Source organism: Melampsora larici-populina, assembly GCF_000204055.1.
Source record: "Melampsora larici-populina 98AG31 unplaced genomic scaffold MELLAscaffold_73, whole genome shotgun sequence".
NCBI classification, from domain to species: Eukaryota; Fungi; Basidiomycota; class Pucciniomycetes; order Pucciniales; family Melampsoraceae; genus Melampsora; species Melampsora laricis-populina.
Window position 1 is genome coordinate 182,743 of NW_006768837.1, and position 16,408 is coordinate 199,150.

Sequence of the window (16,408 nt, forward strand, 5' to 3'; positions counted from 1 at the left end):
CTCCCCATGAAGGATCAAATGATGATAAGTTTTTAAAGTATGGAAATCAATTCGGTTCATTAAGTTCATTAACTTGTATCCAACAAGATTTCCATCACCACCGGTTTCAAGTTTTTTCAAGGCTCTCAAAGCCAAGTACAAGTATCAAACATCCAAGATGGAATTTAAATTCAAAACGAAACCCAAGATTTCAATCTGATTCAAAACAAAATCAAGCTTCATATCAAGTCGTCTCGGGTGATCGGAATGGGAAAACGTATTTGTGGAGTTGGAGAATGGATGATTTGGATGGGTTGGAGGTTGGATCTTGTATGAAACCTCCATTGATGTGTTTACAAGAGTCAGGTGCATTAGTGACATCCATTTTGATCACACCCATGTTAATTGCAATAGGAGGGTAAGTTTTTTTTTCAAAATCCAAAGCTCATTTTCAAAGACGACTCAAGACTGATCTTTGGATCTCTGTTTCACTCTTTTGATAGGCAAGATGGAATGACTAAAGTATATGATGCTTTAACGGGAGAACTGTTAAGATTGTTTGGTGATAAGAAAACTTGTAAAGAAAGAAGCAGAATGTCACAACGAACAAGTGGTGGTTCGGAAACAGAATTGAATGAGATCCATCAACGGTTTAAGGTTACAACGATCGGATTGGATCATGATTCGATTTTCATTGGGTTGGGTGAATTGATGATGGTTTGGAAGATTGATCGGATTCATCAACCTAAGCCAAAGAAAGGTGAGTTGCGGTTGCGCGTAAAGATAAAAAGGGTTGAGGTGTTGTTGATCTTTGGTTTTGTAGATTTGCGTAGTAAAGTGCCAGGACGGGTGGTGAGTAAACGAATAGGATCATCCAGTAAGTTTTTCTTATTCTTCATTACATTCTATTTTAATCAAGTTGTTCAAGTCTGATTTGTTGATTGAATTGGTGGTGATGAATTAGATTTTCGAGAGATTCAAGATGAAGTGATTGATACTCAAGAGATAGATAGGATTAAATTAGAATCTAAAGAGAAAGAAGAAGAATTGAAAAGAAGATATTATGGAGAGTTTAGTGAATGGATGAATGAAGAAGAATTGATTGAGTATATGAAGATGATTTCGATTGAAGAGAATGGGAATAGAATTGAAGGTGATGAAGAATGGGAAACATGGAAAGAAACAGAAGTAGTAGGAATAGAAGAGAGAGATGGAAGAAGTGATGTAGATGAAAGTAGTTTGGTGATGAGAGCTAGTGGGAGTGGTGACGGTGAGTTTGAAGGGTTGAAGGATGAATTGAATTTAGATGATTGGCCATTGATGATAGAAGGTAGAGGTGCTAGAGAGAGAAGAGGATCGAATGGGAATAGTCCATGGAAGAAGAAGAAGAGATGGATTCAAGTTGATTGAGATGTGTATGAGTGATGATAAGATGTAGTATTAGTATGTATGTAGTTGAGATTGAGATCTGATTGTGTAGATCTGATTGGAATCTGATCTGATGGATGATTTGAATCTTGACTTGATTTTAATTTTAATTTATATGTAATTTAAATTAAACTTAAATTGGATTGGATCGATAGTCCTTGAAAATCGAACAAAAGTCAATATAAAAAGGTGGATTGATCGAGTTTGGAAATAGTTCTTTCAGATTTTTAAAATTCACTTCAAATCCAAATCGAAATCGAAATCCAAAGATAAACTTATCGAATCAACCCACTACCACTACCACTACCACCACTACCATCATCATCATCATCAAATAATAATAGAATGAGTAGTAAATTATTGAATAAACTTAAAACTAAATTACAATCTAAATCCAGTCTTACTAAACCATCCTCAACAGCTTATGAAGATTATCTTAAATCATATTCAAATGTAAATGATAATCTCATTGTCTCTCTGAATCTCAACTTACTAATCTTATCAATGATTTGATGAATTGAATTGAATTTAGGCTGAAATCGATTTAGAAAACCCACCACTTCCACCTGATCATCATTCATCTCATCCTAATCAATTCTTTTCAGCTCCCTTACCTCCATTCGAATCAAAAAGACAAAGAATCATCAATCGATTAGCCTATCATCAATCTTCTCCAGATACTACTTCAGATTCAACTCCCATCACATCTCCTACCAACACTAACTTTTCTTCTTCTCTCTCTTCTCCTTCTACTTCTCATTCTCATGCTTCCTTTGCTTATCTTCAAGATTTATATCTAAGACCTAAGTTAGATTCATTTCATTCTAGTTCGAATACCACCACCACTTCTACTACTACTGCTTTGGATAATTCGATATCCAAACCTATTGAACATCATCTTTCGTTTTCATTGATCGATCATCCCGATCTTCATGCTCTAGTAGAAAAATGTAGGGCTCTCTTTTCGGTGGCTGCTTCAATGGTCTCAGTTGAGTTTTTGGATTTCATACTCTTCAATTCAAGATTTCGAAATCTAACTTGATCTTTGTTTTAGATCTTGGATGATGATCGGAATGTATATCTTGCTGAAAACGGTCTAAATGGAATCACTTCTCTGAGGCGTGATTTAAGTTTTTGTCAGTTTGCTTCACTTTCCTTTACATTTGGTTTCTTGATCGTGTTTCTCAAACTGTAATCTACATTTCAATAGGTTCACATACAATCTTAAATGGAGATCGAGTGTTTGCAGTACTAGATACATCAGCCGATTGGAGATTTACCAATTCACCTACCTTGGAACATCAAGCAGCAAGGTTTTATGCAGGAGCTCCAATCTTTGCACCACATTTTCCAGGTTTAATTGATTCACCACCTGAGAAACCGGTTTGTATTGGAACGATTTGTGTTTTGGATATGAAACCAAGACAAGATTTTACCAAACAAGAAAGAGAAAGCTTATTAAGATTTGCAAATGAATGTCAATTGGTGATTTCGAATTGGTTTTTAGAAAAGATTAATGCCAAGATTAAAAGATTAGATTCGATTAATCTATCGAATTGGGTTACCTCTACAACTTCTAATCATCATCAAACTTCATCAATTAAAAAACCTGACTTGATACCGATTTCGAGTAATTTAGTCAATGTTGAAGAAGTAGAAGAAGTAGAAGATCATCAAAAACCAATACCTACTTTGGATCGAACTAATTCATCAACTAAATCGATTCACGGGTTTCCATTTCTACATCCTTCATCTACATCAATTTACAAGAGCTTTCGAAGTAAGAAATCGATTTCATTCAATACAACTAAATCTACTCGGATCTCTATTCCAGATCGGATTCATCAATCTCCTAAAAAACCTTATGAATCACCTTCACCTTCACAGATGGCTAAATTCGATTTAGCTACCAAGATCTTGGCTGAAACTTTGGAACTTTCAATGGTTTATATTGTAGCTGTTTTACCACTTCCTAAACCTATTGATTCGTTTCATTCAAAGTGTCCATCACATCAAATCTTGGTGATCTCATCACATAATGTTCCAACACCTGCTCCGGTTTTAGATTACGATTTACATCTTGAATCGATTCGAAAGGGCCCAAAAGGATTGATATTCAATACGACACCTACACATCATGTTTTACCATCTATGAAAACCAATGGAACGTTAAAGAGTGATGAGTTTACAAAAGAAGAAGAATGGAATGAAGAACAAGCGTTTGGATATGATCGAAAGTTTGAGAAATGTTTGAGAGAAAGAAGAAGGCATAAGTTGGGAAAAGAGAATGGATTGAAGAAGTCTGGGATCTTGTTGATGATTGGAGAAGAAAAGGAGATGAAAATGTTTAGGGTTTCGGATGAGATTGGGAAAGGGCATTCGAATGTGAAGGCGTGTGGGAATGGGAATGGAATTTCGAATGGGAAATTAGAGTTGGATTTGAAGAGAGAAGAAGAGATTGAAGAAGTTATTGTAGGGCAAGGGGAAAAGGAAAGGGAAAGGGAAAGGGAGATCAAAGGAGGATTTGTGATTGAAGGATATTGTGTGGATCCCACAAGAGTGTTAGGGTTAGATGATTTAGTTTATTTTCAACATTTTTCAAAGGAATTGGAAAAAGATTTGGATTTTTTGTTTGATTGTCATTCGTTTTGAAAACCTGATGAAGATTAAGAAAATGTAAAACAATGAAGATGTAGAACAAGAGAAAAATGGAAAATCAAATAATTTATCAATGATCAAAGTTTTTTAATTTGAAATAAATTGAGATCAAGAAGAAAGACTTTATAGGAAGAAAACAAATCAAGAAATGAAATCAAGTTTGATGAGCTTATGAATCTTATAAATCAATTTAATGTCGAGATTTGAATTATTCTTTTTTTTTGGTTTTTTTTTTCGGGGAGGTGAAGAAGGAAAAAGAAACAAGACACTAGTAATGTAATGTAATGTATTGTATTGTAAAGGAAAGGAAAGGAAAGTCAAATAAATCATATATGAATTTATACATTTCACTTTTTTTTTGTTTTTTTATTAGATCTGTTTTAAATTTTTAATCCAAATCTGTTTTAATTGATTATTGATTAACTAATTTATTAATTTATTTCTTTATGGAATTTATTCATTCATTTATTCATTCATTCCCAGATTCAAGAAGAAAGATTTATAAGAAACTTAATTTGATTTTGATCTTTTTGGAATTTAGAATGTACATGTATGATAATTTGTATGATTATTTAATGTTCTTTTTGGTTTTGAATGAATGAAATAAATTATTAAAGATTTTTTAAGATATTTACTTACAGCCATTCCAATATTTCTTGTCGCTCCGTTTTGAAAAAGAAAAAGCAAAACTCGGTGAAACCTAAGTTTTTACTCGATAAAACTTTGAAATTGGCTGTAATTCAATGAAATACAGCCAATTCTCAGGTTTTAACCAGTTAAAACTTAGGTTTTGAGCTCATAAACTTTTTCTTTTCAAAAATGTGAGCGACAAGAAATATCGGAATGGCTGTATGTTGTGGTAAAGAAATTTTTCTTGATTTTGATGATACATGATCCCTGAATCCCAAACACAGTCTTTCCAGTAGATCACAGTGCTCTGTGTGAGTGGTTGTGTAATATAGAGGTCAAGCAGCTAGGTCAGAAGCTCAAGTGGCAGACCCACCATTTTGTTTGGAAGTGAGATTTAGTGAATTGTCATACATATAATCTCTTGGCCAAGTACTGATCAACTTGAAGGATTTGATGATTTACAACTTTGATCCAACTTGATCACTAGATTTTAATCATTGATTGAGGTTCTGGATGTTTGGATTAATGATTAATGATTTGATTAATGAACGTATTTGAAAAACAACTGAGGTTTGGAAATGGATCATAATCACAGTGCATACAGAGTTGGATTGATTGATAATTTTATAGTCTTCTGACTGATCTTCCAAACAAAACAACTCATCACTCATCAGTAAAAAAAATCAAGAATCATACATAGTGTCTCTAGTGAGTCTTGAAGTTACAACCATGATCCATTGAAATAAAAAGCTTTTTGATCTATTTCTCTTATATGTTTTTGTTTTTTGTTTTTTTGTTTTTTTTCATTGGGATATCTGATCTTCTGTTTCATTCTCATGATTTAAGACTAGCCAAACTCAAACTCAGAATCAAATAACATATATCATGATCCTTTACCTCTGGGATTAATTACACACTCACCTGGATCTCTTGCATAGATCAATGCAAGCTCATGAAATTGAATTGGTAAGTTTTTTTTACCTCCAGTTTACTGTGAGATAGAAACCTCATTGCTTTTTTTCTCTGGGTAAGATCTTGTTGAGTACAAGTACCGTAAGGTCTTGTTGAGTACAAGTACCCATAGATTTTTGGGTCAAGCTTACTGCTTCTGGCCTGTTTTCCTGCCAGGAGGGACCCTTTGAAGGTGACCAGTTCCAAATGATTTTTGCTGTAGGCTGATGGAGTAAGCATTGTCAGTTTTCAAAGCTTCTTGGACCACCTGTGGTATGTACTTACATCATTTCAAACTTTTCATAGTATGGGACTTCCATTTGATCATGCCTAGGAGATTTGGAAATCAGTTCCAAACCTTATTGATCACCTTGAATCACTTTGAAGTATGGTACTCTTTTTAATAGTTTTTGTGTTCTTCCAACACCTCATCAAATTTTCTCCCTGATTACTTTTGATAGTCAAACATTTGTACTTTGTTAATGTTATGCTTGTTCAATTTTTTGTTTAATTTCTGATTCTCAAACCTCAAAGTTGATTTCCTTTAGTCAGTTTCTTTGGGAACCTGAAAAAATATCCTCTGTTTTGGGTTCTAAGATTGTCTTTCTGAGAATCAAAATCACACCTTGGCCATCCTTCTCTTACCTGAAGAATAAATGGATTGAGTCAACTTCTTCCTACCTGTATAGAAAGACCTTGAATGATCAAGACTTGGATAGAACTTAATCTAGTTTGATCTGACTGATCTTGGTCAGAGCTTTGGTCCTTACCTTTTCAAATCCAAGTCATGACTGATTGCTTGACCAATCATAGTCTAATCAAAACTCTGCTTGGTCAAGATACCTCTTGACCTTGACTGATCAAAGTCCAATCAAAACCCTGCTTGGTCAAGACACGGTTAAATCTCTTTCTGGCTTTGGAAATACCATAAGATCAAGCTGGATATCAAGTCAAGATTTGTTACAAATCTTTTCTTGAGGTTTAGGATCTGTCTTGACATCTGACCAAGACAAGGGAGATACTGATGACATCAGTATCTCCTTGTATGTGAAACTTGAAGAAAAATGACTTGGTATCACATCACTTATGATGTGGAACATCCTTTTAAGGCATGTCCTGACATGGATATCTAATACAAGTATATCTAGTGACAAATCATGACATCTCAAGATGTGTTGGATCACCCATGAGAGTGTAGTAACAAGAAGAAAAATGTGGAAATGTTGATCTTAGAGGAAAAAGATGTTGATCTTGAATGAAGGATTAAAGGAAATCTCATGCGGGGGTGACACTGGAAGGATGGATACATTGAGGTTAATGAAGCTGATAAAAATTCAGAAACAGTCTTTGATTAGCAGGTTAATATATATATATATATACTGATGAACAATCAAACAGTTCTGGAACTTGCACTAAGGATCCAATCAACATCAATAATAACAACTTAAGCCCAATATCTGTGTGCTATGTACAGTCAAACCCCTCTAAAGCAGTACCCCTCTAAAGCCTTAACCTGTCTATAGTGATGGTTTTTTGATTCTCCCAAGTTGGGAGGGGCCAGGACCCTGGAATGCGCCTACAGAGGGTAGTGACGAAGCCCGATTTTCAGTTTTTGGGCTTTACGCTACACACCACTCATTCTCCCACGCTCCCAAGCACTTCAAAAGATGCGCATGGAATAGGGCTATCAGATGAGCTCGGTCTGACCCCTGTAGCTTGCTTCACTGCGGCGTAAATCGCAAAGGTGCAAAAAAATTTTGGGCCGCCAAGGCCCAATTCCGACCTTCGATTCTGGCTAGTTTTGGGCTTTACACTTGAATATCTCAGGAAGTATCGGTGCTATGGGGTTAAAAGTTAGTTCATATGAAAGCTCTGCTTCTTGCGCTTCTTTTGCGCTCCTGTAGCAAACTAGAAGTGTGATTTTGTACCCAAAAAATCTGTTACAAAAAGGTCGGAATCTACGTCACTAACCTCCGTACGTGCATTCCAGGGTCCTGAGGGGCCAAAATTTGCAAAAAAACCCATAGTTCCGTCTAACCCCTTAACCCATGCCCAGAATCCAAAAAAAACAATCTTTTCAATGTAAAGCCATAGAAAAATGGCCAATAGGGAGGTAGGAAAGGGGATACCTCCAACAGCTTCTGAAGCTTTGAAGGCAGTATCTTTGCTTATACAATTCATTGAAAGTACTGATATGCCCAAAGCAACAGCTGTTGACCCCCTTCTCCCTGCTCTTGAAAGCGCATTACCAGCAAGACCTATTTTGCCAACGAAATTCAGCCCTCCATCACTTTCTCCTTCAGTAGAAAATTAAACAAATCTTGTGATGTAGTTACAATTTTAAATGTATTCTTCTCACAAAAAATTAACACGGCAGATACTGAAATATTTGATAGCAAGTTAGACTTTTTCAACAACAAGACCCATATAAAGTCCTTTTTTCTATGGCTGTAGGCAACATGCAAACCATCGCGCAGAGGACTGCGACATCACTGTGGTCGTGTTGTGGTCGAAGTGGCCCAAACCATCCCTGCGGTACAGCCGGGCCGCCGTGTTGGGTTCACTGCGGTTGCACCGGGCCGCAATCACAGTGAGGAGACCGCAGGGATAAGGCTATTTGACATATGTCCTTTGTATCAAAATACAAGTCCTTCGCATCTTATTTCAGCTAATATTGATTTGATATGCTCTTTTTAACCAATAAGTATGTGCCAGGTGCGAGCTTGTGTCATCTTTGTAGGCATCTTGTTGCTTTGACAGCGGCCAGCGACCAGCTACAATTCCGCCCGCTGCGACAGCGCGCGGCGATTTTTTCAGCCGCGCCGCCTTTGCAATCCAATGTTTAATCACTGCAACGACGCTGCGATAGGTTTGTCATGACGCTGCGGTGAATCGCCGCGCTATTGTTGTGAAGGTGGTGCGGCGGCACGCTGTGCGGCGTTTGCGTGTTGCTGTAGGGGGACCACCCTCTAAAGCCATGTTTCCATGTTTTTAGAGGGATATGTTCCTAACCTAACTAAGTCCCTCTCGGACACACAAGTAGTCAAGAGAGGGACTTATAGCTTATCCACGAAATTTGGTGTGTGAGCCTGTGGACCTTTGGCTGGGGCAATTTTCAAATCAAGACACTGCATTATCTTGTTTACAAAACTCCTCTGGAGCCAAGAAACAATTTGTGCTGTGAATCATCCTACATACACCTGTGCCGGTATCAGCCTGCCAAACCAAATGGCTATCAATCTATTCAAGATCAATGTTTTGGATAATTTCCATCCTCTGTAATTCGCTGCGGAGGTTTCAGAGAGTAATTTACTCCTGTCTTTGAGAAACTCTCAACCACACTCAAAGTTTAAAGGAAAGAGGAGTTTTTCAAGCAATGTTTTGATGACCTTCCTGGGGGTAAGTCTCTATCTAAAAAAACCGTGTATGTAGAATGATTCACAGAATAATTCATTTCTTGGCTCCGGGGGATTTTTGTAAGCAAGATAATGCAGTGTGTTAGTTTGAAAAATGCTCCAGCCAAAGGTCCACAGGCTCACACGCCAAATTTCATGGATAAGCTGTAAGTCCCTCTCTCGACTACTCGTTCGTCCGAGAGGGACTTAGTTAGGTTAGGATATGTTCTATGGTTGTGGAATGTCCACCCTCTAAAGCCATGGTTTTCATATATTTAGAGGGTTTTCAATGTAAAGCCGTGAATGTATGTCTATAGAGGGGTTCCTCAACAAAGACATAGCCCCTCTATACCCATAGGTTTCCCCTTCTCCCAAGGGGTATGGCTTTAGACGGGTTTGACTGTATAGACGTAAGTGAATGAGAGCCCCTGTAAATGTTTCCCAAGTTTTTGTCATGATCAAGCCTACTTTTTCTGAAGTTTGGGTTTGGTTGAGGCTTTGAGTACTTTGGAAGTAAGATTTGAGAACACTGAATGGCTTTTCAATTGGGTTTAAATCTTTTGAGTAAGGTGGCAGATAATTTGATCATATACCTTTCTTGGCAATTAGTTCAGCAATATTACCACCATGATGGATTTGGCAATTGTCCATGACCAAGAATGAGCTGGCTTGTGGAATATAGATTCATGACCGGAAACTGAATATAGACAAACATCAGTGTATCAAACATCTCAAACCAGGCAACTAATCTAACTCACCAGCCAATGCTTGAGAAATCCCTCAAACTCCTCGCAAACATAGCTTCCTTCTAGGAAGTCCAAGGCCAATATTAAGCTTCTGAAGATTGCAGGTATGAGTAGGTACTGTTGGCCACTGCAGCTCCAAGCTCCATGGAACATTTTGGGTATGCTCTCCATGGATGGCCTGGCCATTCTCCTGTCTGAGGTACCACTCTTGGGTAGAACATTCATCTAAATCAGAATGTCTATGAGTGTTTGGATTGTTTCATGATGGAGAAAAATGGCAAACTGGGCTCACCTAGAACACAAACATGTGTCAGTCCTCCCACCATCCTAGCCTGCTTTGAGGGACATTGACTTGGGTGCACAGTACAAGTCTTCTTGACAGTCAAGTTGAGACTGTTCTTGAGGTTTTGGCTATGTTCACTAGGCAGATACAACTCAGTCATACACCACATGTCAATACACTTGCAGGTTGAGACTGGGAATGCCCCCGCCCAAGTAGCTCAATCATGTAATCTTGATCTTCATCGGTCAACCTGGTGTTCTTGCCAAGTCTTGCATAACTTGAAGGGTTGTGAACTACAGAGTATGTGTGTTGGTATAAATTATACCATTGGGAAATGGTGCATGCGCTGACCAGCAACAACAAATAGATGTTTTTTTGGACAGTGTCAATTGTCTTTCCTGCTTGCAGGTATTGAACCAGGAAGGCAGCATAGAAAGTTTCAGAGCCGCACCTAATCAATTCTACCTGCTCTCAATACAGCATGTTTTCCACATCATCCTTGTATTCACTTCATATCACAAATCTCACCATCTGTGTTAGTTCCAGTCACCCAGCGTATTCAAAAATTTCATCACAGTTTCTCAACCTCTTCAGTTTCATTGCTTGTTTTTTTCTTCCCACCACCCATCCACACTGTGAAACAGAAATAACAAAAATAACCAACAAAAAAACATATAATAAGCCATGCCATCAATATTGTCCTCATGAGAATATCTATTACTTATTCCTATCTTACAATTTTCTTATTCAGTACCATATTATCTACTTTGTTAGAATCTCAAAACTCTAATATACAATTCATTACAACCACATACAGTCAAACCCGCGCACATGCATACCCGCGCACATGCATAACCAGCCAAAATGCATAAGTTTTGGCTTCCACCCAGCTGGTGCGGGCAATTTTTTTTGTTAATTACATAATTATGGCAAAAACCATAATGCATAGGTTTTTTTAGATCCCCAAGGTCATAATGCATACATGGAAAGTGGGCTGGGAAGAAAATTTTCTTCCTGCAAGCCTTCTTTGATACAATTTTAGCGATGTCAGACAGCAATGAGCCCTCTCTGGGTGTTGAACCCCTTCAATTCAACACAGAGAATCCTATTCATGCCACTCGCATTGGCAACATAATATTTCTTGCACCATCCGACCTCAAGCCCTCTCAATTCCCATCACATTTACAATTTGAAGAGCATGATTTACATCTACTCGAGAAAGGGCTCAAAGACCTCAAAGAAGAAACTCAAACACGTCTTGATGAACTTAAATCAAATCAAAAGAACGGACAAACTCTCTCTCAGGAAGAACAAGACTGGTTTGATGATGGGGGAAACTTGATTAATGAACACCTTATAGTAGATATACTTTTATGTCTAGATGAATTCAAGCCCTTATCACTTGGGTGTCATGAGTTCAAAGCAATACAATCTATCATCTCGTGTTATCAATCAACTCTTTCCAATGACTCAAAAATTAAGATGGATAGAAAGAAAGAAGCTAAACGAACGACATCTAACAATCTCGATTCTCTCGATCACGGACGTGGAAAGAAGGCTCGTTCCTGCTTATCAAAACCAGTCCAATCAAACAGAACTCGCCGTAAATCTGGGGTCACCAAACAAACTCTGACTTATAACCAACGTGTTGAGGTCCTTAATTGGTACCACAAAAATGGTGAAAGTCAAACAGGGACTGTCCGACACTTCTCTAAAATATATCCGGACTTGGGAATCAGTCAACCTAATATCAGTCGATGGATCAAAGAAGAAGCATCAATTCGAGACACTGCTGGTACTGTTAGTAGCCAAACTAAGCGCAAATCTGAGCTCAAATATCCACAAATTGAAACACTTCTGGTTAATTACATACGTGAATGTGAAAAGAGTGGTCAATTTATTACCGGCGATCAAATCAAAGAGAAATGGAACCACTTTGCTCGACTCGAAAAGCTCCCAAGCAAGGACTGGCTGAACTTGAGTGGTGGATGGCTTGACGCATTCAAATCACGTCACAACCTTCGTGAGATCAAAAAACATGGTGAAGCCGCATCAGCCAGTCCTGAGGTAGTGGCAGCTGAGAGGGCTCGAATGTGTAAGATCACTGCCGAGTACAAACAGTGTGATGTCTATAACATGGATGAAACAGGTTTGTTTTACGCGTAAGTCTTATTTCCATCGTTCTCCTGCTTCTTTCTCCTGCACCTCTTGTTTCTGACTGTTTCTTTGTGTGTTTCAGGATGCCCCCTGATCGAGGTTTAGCCAGTCAGAGTTCGCCAGGTGTCAAAGGATCCAAAGCATGTATAACTGTTGTCTGTACTACCAATGCCGATGGATCAGACAATCGTTTTCTGACATTTATCAGTCGATGGAAATCCCCACGCTGCTTCAATAAAAAGACACCATCCGAGCTTGGAATAGATTACTACAACAACACAACCTCTTGGATGACTTCAACAATCTTTGAGTTGTGGATCTCAAAGTGGGATCGAGACTTACGAGCCAAAGGGAGGAAGATCTTACTCTTACTTGACAATTTTGCTGGTCATACTGTGCCGCCAAATCTCCTCACCAACATTAAGCTCGAGTTCTTTCGACCAAATCTCACAGCTCACGTTCAGCCACTCGATGCTGGCATTATCCACGCATTCAAATGCCATTATCGCAAACGATTCCTCACACGTACTCTCCGACGCCTTGACAACAATGAGACTGTAAATAAAGTGTATGAAATTGATGTTCTTGCTGCTTGTCGTTTGGCCAAGTTAGCTTGGCATTCCGTCACCGGAAAGACCATTCAGCACTGCTGGGGCCACTCGGGAATCATTGCATTCAAGGATAGCAACATGCAAGTCCCTCTCTATTCTCTCTAGCTTGCTTTTCCTGTTTTTGAAGTTTACAGTTTTCTTATACTTTTCCCTCTTTATCTTACTTGTAGGCTTCCTGCCTTCAATCCAGCCAACCTACCCATTACAGAGGACTTAGATCTTGAAGACGATTTGCAACGCCTTCAAGATTCGGGCTTGCTCTCATCCAGGAATCGAATGTCGATATCCGAGCTTTTGAACCCCGAAGATGAAACACCATCATTTTCAAACTTACCAACTGCTGAGGAGATTCACGGACAGGCTCATGTCTCCCAAGACGACTCTGAAGATAACACGATCGAAAGCGAACCGATTCCTACCACTGCCGAGGCAATAAAATACCTCAACGGTCTTGTCGCTCACATCGAAGGAACTGCGACTCCTCTCGGTCTCAAACTTGATCAGCTCTTGCAACAATACAGTCGCCAGCTGAAGTCCGACGAGTTTTTTTCTTTCAATAAACAGCCATCGATCATAGATTTTTTCAAAAAACTCCCTAATCCCGACTCGGAGATGACATTTGAGTCTTAACTGAACTCTGTCCCTTATACTACAATCAATTTCCCTTCTATATACAATTATAAGATACAGTGTTGTCTTTCCTTTACTCAGACAAAAGAAGTCTTGTGTTTTGTACCCGTGCAAAATGAAAACATACTATCACATAGAGTTATACTTTTTGAATGAAAACCCGCCACAATGCATATCTTTATGCATTTAGGCCTAAATACATAGAATTATGCATTATGGAGGTTTGGGCCCATTTGTATAACCCGCGATAATGCATACCAAAAATCGTCTCCCCAAATTATGCATTAGCGCGGGTTTGACTGTACTCCTTTTATTCATCATTCGAATTCTATTCTGCTACAAGAAATCATATCTCTGCTTTATCTCCTTTTTTGATTATTTGCGACTCAAGACCTATTTCTTAAAATTATTAGTGGATCCAAAACCTATTCTATCCCCTTGTTATCTGATTTTTAAGAATTTTTTTGTCAGTCCATGTATCCAGACGAGATGTTAAAATAGGTTTATAGCTCTTTTGTATGACCTCTGGCCTCCCCCAGGGGTTTCTTTGTGTTGTGAGATTATGGATCCTCATATTTCTTATATCTCGCATCTCGAGTTACTACAAGAACCTCGTTTCGTGCGTGCGCACCACTCCGCGTACACCTAGCCTAGCCTACGAGCACCCAGAGCCTGGAGAGAGACGAGTAAACAGGAGTAAACTCATTCCTGTTGACGCATACATATCTATGACGTCACTATGTAGCTCACTTTCACATAACACTTCATCTTGCAAAACGTTCATTTCATTTCTTGGTTCATCTTTTGATAGAAACAAAATTGGTTAAGCATTCAAGACATTCGTCAACCAAGTCGTCCTTTCAAATACTGATGATCATATGTCTTTCAAAATCATACTTATCTCTTAGGACTTCTTCGTTCTATCTATCCTGTTCAGGTCAACAAGAGTCAATAGGATGTGTACTATATGCGTATTTAGATTTATTTAGATTCAATACTCAATGAAAATCATCGGAGGTGGACACATTTCAAAGAAGGGTGAATTGGAAGTCCTCTCTCCTTCTTTTTATGTATCTACTTTATACAACATGGATTATGTTGAAGATTGGGGAAGATTACGATCGATATCAAAACGGAAATTCTAACACCGATGAATTCTTAAAGTTCACCACACAACAAACATAAATAAATTCGAAGTATCCCGACAATGCGGGGGTCATTGGTGACGGCGGTAGTAGGGCTAACGGATATACATAGAGTTCTTTTTTAATGGATTTGAGTAAATCATGAGAAGAAAAGAAGGAGGCAACCAAATAGAATACAACACAAAAGAACACACCCAATTTGTTGACTTGAAAGGGAAAAGGGAAAAGGGTTATGGTGGGTGCATATTTGCCAAATCGCATCTTCCTACCGGGCAACTTCCGATGCACATGTCATGGAACTTTAAAAAAACTCAGTCAAGTTTGGTATTGGGGAAAAGTCTAAAGTGATTTAAAGTCAGCACAAATTAAATCTTATCTCTTTACAAGAATCATAAGACAAGTTGATTAATTGCTCGGGATATACTTATGACATCGAGATTCGTGATATATAAATAAGAAGGTTCTATGGTCTGTGGAAAAGTGTGAGACAAGTCGGTTTGTTCCGAGCAAGCCATAATACATACAACTCTGGTAACAGAGTCAAAAGAGAAGTCAACAAACGAATGAATTGTATTTAAGGTGGATTAGGTTGTTATAGTGCTATAGAATTAGTACAAAAACAATTGATTTATCATTTTAAAGTGGAGACGGTAACTTCTGACGAATGATGACGAATTGTTTGAAGGATTTTTAGATCAGTATATGTTGTACCAAAAAACATCAGCATTCATTTTCTTTCTGAAACACCCGACTTTTATTTTATTTTGTTTTGAAAAAATCAACAAGAACCACAAGGAGAAGGAGGAAGATTTTCAATCTCTACTTGGGTTTTCTTTTTACAACACGATTTTCTTTTCTCCGATCGTATTTGATTACGCCACTTCATCATTAGGGTATACCTCTGGAATTTATTTAGGAGGTTTACATTTGAATACATAGATTGGATTTGGTTGAAATCAAAATCTTGAAGGAAGGCAAGAAGTTTAAGGAGGATTGATCTAATTGCTTGAAGGAAATTTGAAATTTGAAGTGAGTGATTTGATTGATTGATTGATTGATTGAGGAAAGATGAGTGTTCTGATCCGATTGTTCTTGTTCTTGTTCTTGTTCTTGTAGTTTCGTTAAAGATGAAGTAGTTTGAAGAAGCAAAAGATGAAAAATAAGAATCGAAGCAGAGTTCATGAATTAAGTTGTCAATTCGAACAAAAAATTAAAAATCCAATTTCCATCTCAAGTTCAAGTCAACTATCAATACCAACTCATTCTCATTCTCAACCTTTACATTTAAATTCAATCAATCGATTAAAGAAAATCAAACTAGTAAACAATCAACTTCGAAATCACAATCAAAATGACCAACATTACCAGCATTCATCGTTGAGTTTAGATATCCAAACTACCTTGAAACGAGATCTCGAATCAAATTCTACCAGTACTACTGATAGCAATACCAACCATTCAACTTATAGTCTACCTTTACCTAATTCACCTACTGTCGATCAAACTCACACCACTTCTTCAAATTCAACTACCATCATCACTCATAGTAGTACAGTTGATCATAATTCTCCTAATGAAATCCCTCAAAATCAAAATCAAAATCAACCATCTCAACTTGAACATCATATATCCAATCGACCAATCTCAGAAAACCCTATCAATCACATTCAACCTTCCGATTCATTCATCAAACCTTCACCTGGTGTGATCGATATGTTTCAAAATCATCAATCTCAATCAATTCATTCAAGACTATCTCAAGATACTTATCTACCTTCTTTGAATCGATTGCCAT

At 37.8% G+C, this 16,408-nt stretch overlaps 3 protein-coding genes across 3 annotated transcripts; all 3 read left to right on the forward strand.

Moving 5' to 3' along the window:
• Window positions 1-124: 124 nt before the first annotated feature.
• MELLADRAFT_73427 (uncharacterized protein) lies at window positions 125-1,646 on the forward strand (the record flags this gene model as incomplete). The annotated part of the gene is made up of 4 exons (XM_007417445.1): window positions 125-397; window positions 483-739; window positions 803-856; window positions 944-1,646. 4 exons carry the CDS (start codon window positions 276-278, stop codon window positions 1,387-1,389), a joined length of 879 nt encoding a protein of 292 aa, XP_007417507.1.
• A 106-nt stretch (window positions 1,647-1,752) lies between these two features.
• MELLADRAFT_94813 (uncharacterized protein) lies at window positions 1,753-4,217 on the forward strand (the record flags this gene model as incomplete). The annotated part of the gene is made up of 6 exons (XM_007417458.1): window positions 1,753-1,860; window positions 1,940-2,395; window positions 2,462-2,543; window positions 2,618-3,187; window positions 3,242-3,987; window positions 4,173-4,217. 6 exons carry the CDS (start codon window positions 1,753-1,755, stop codon window positions 4,215-4,217), a joined length of 2,007 nt encoding a protein of 668 aa, XP_007417520.1.
• On the forward strand, window positions 4,197-4,698 carry MELLADRAFT_73428 (uncharacterized protein; the record flags this gene model as incomplete). Its single annotated transcript, XM_007417446.1, has 1 exon — window positions 4,197-4,698. One exon carries the CDS (start codon window positions 4,512-4,514, stop codon window positions 4,665-4,667), a length of 156 nt encoding a protein of 51 aa, XP_007417508.1.
• Window positions 4,699-16,408: the final 11,710 nt, after the last annotated feature.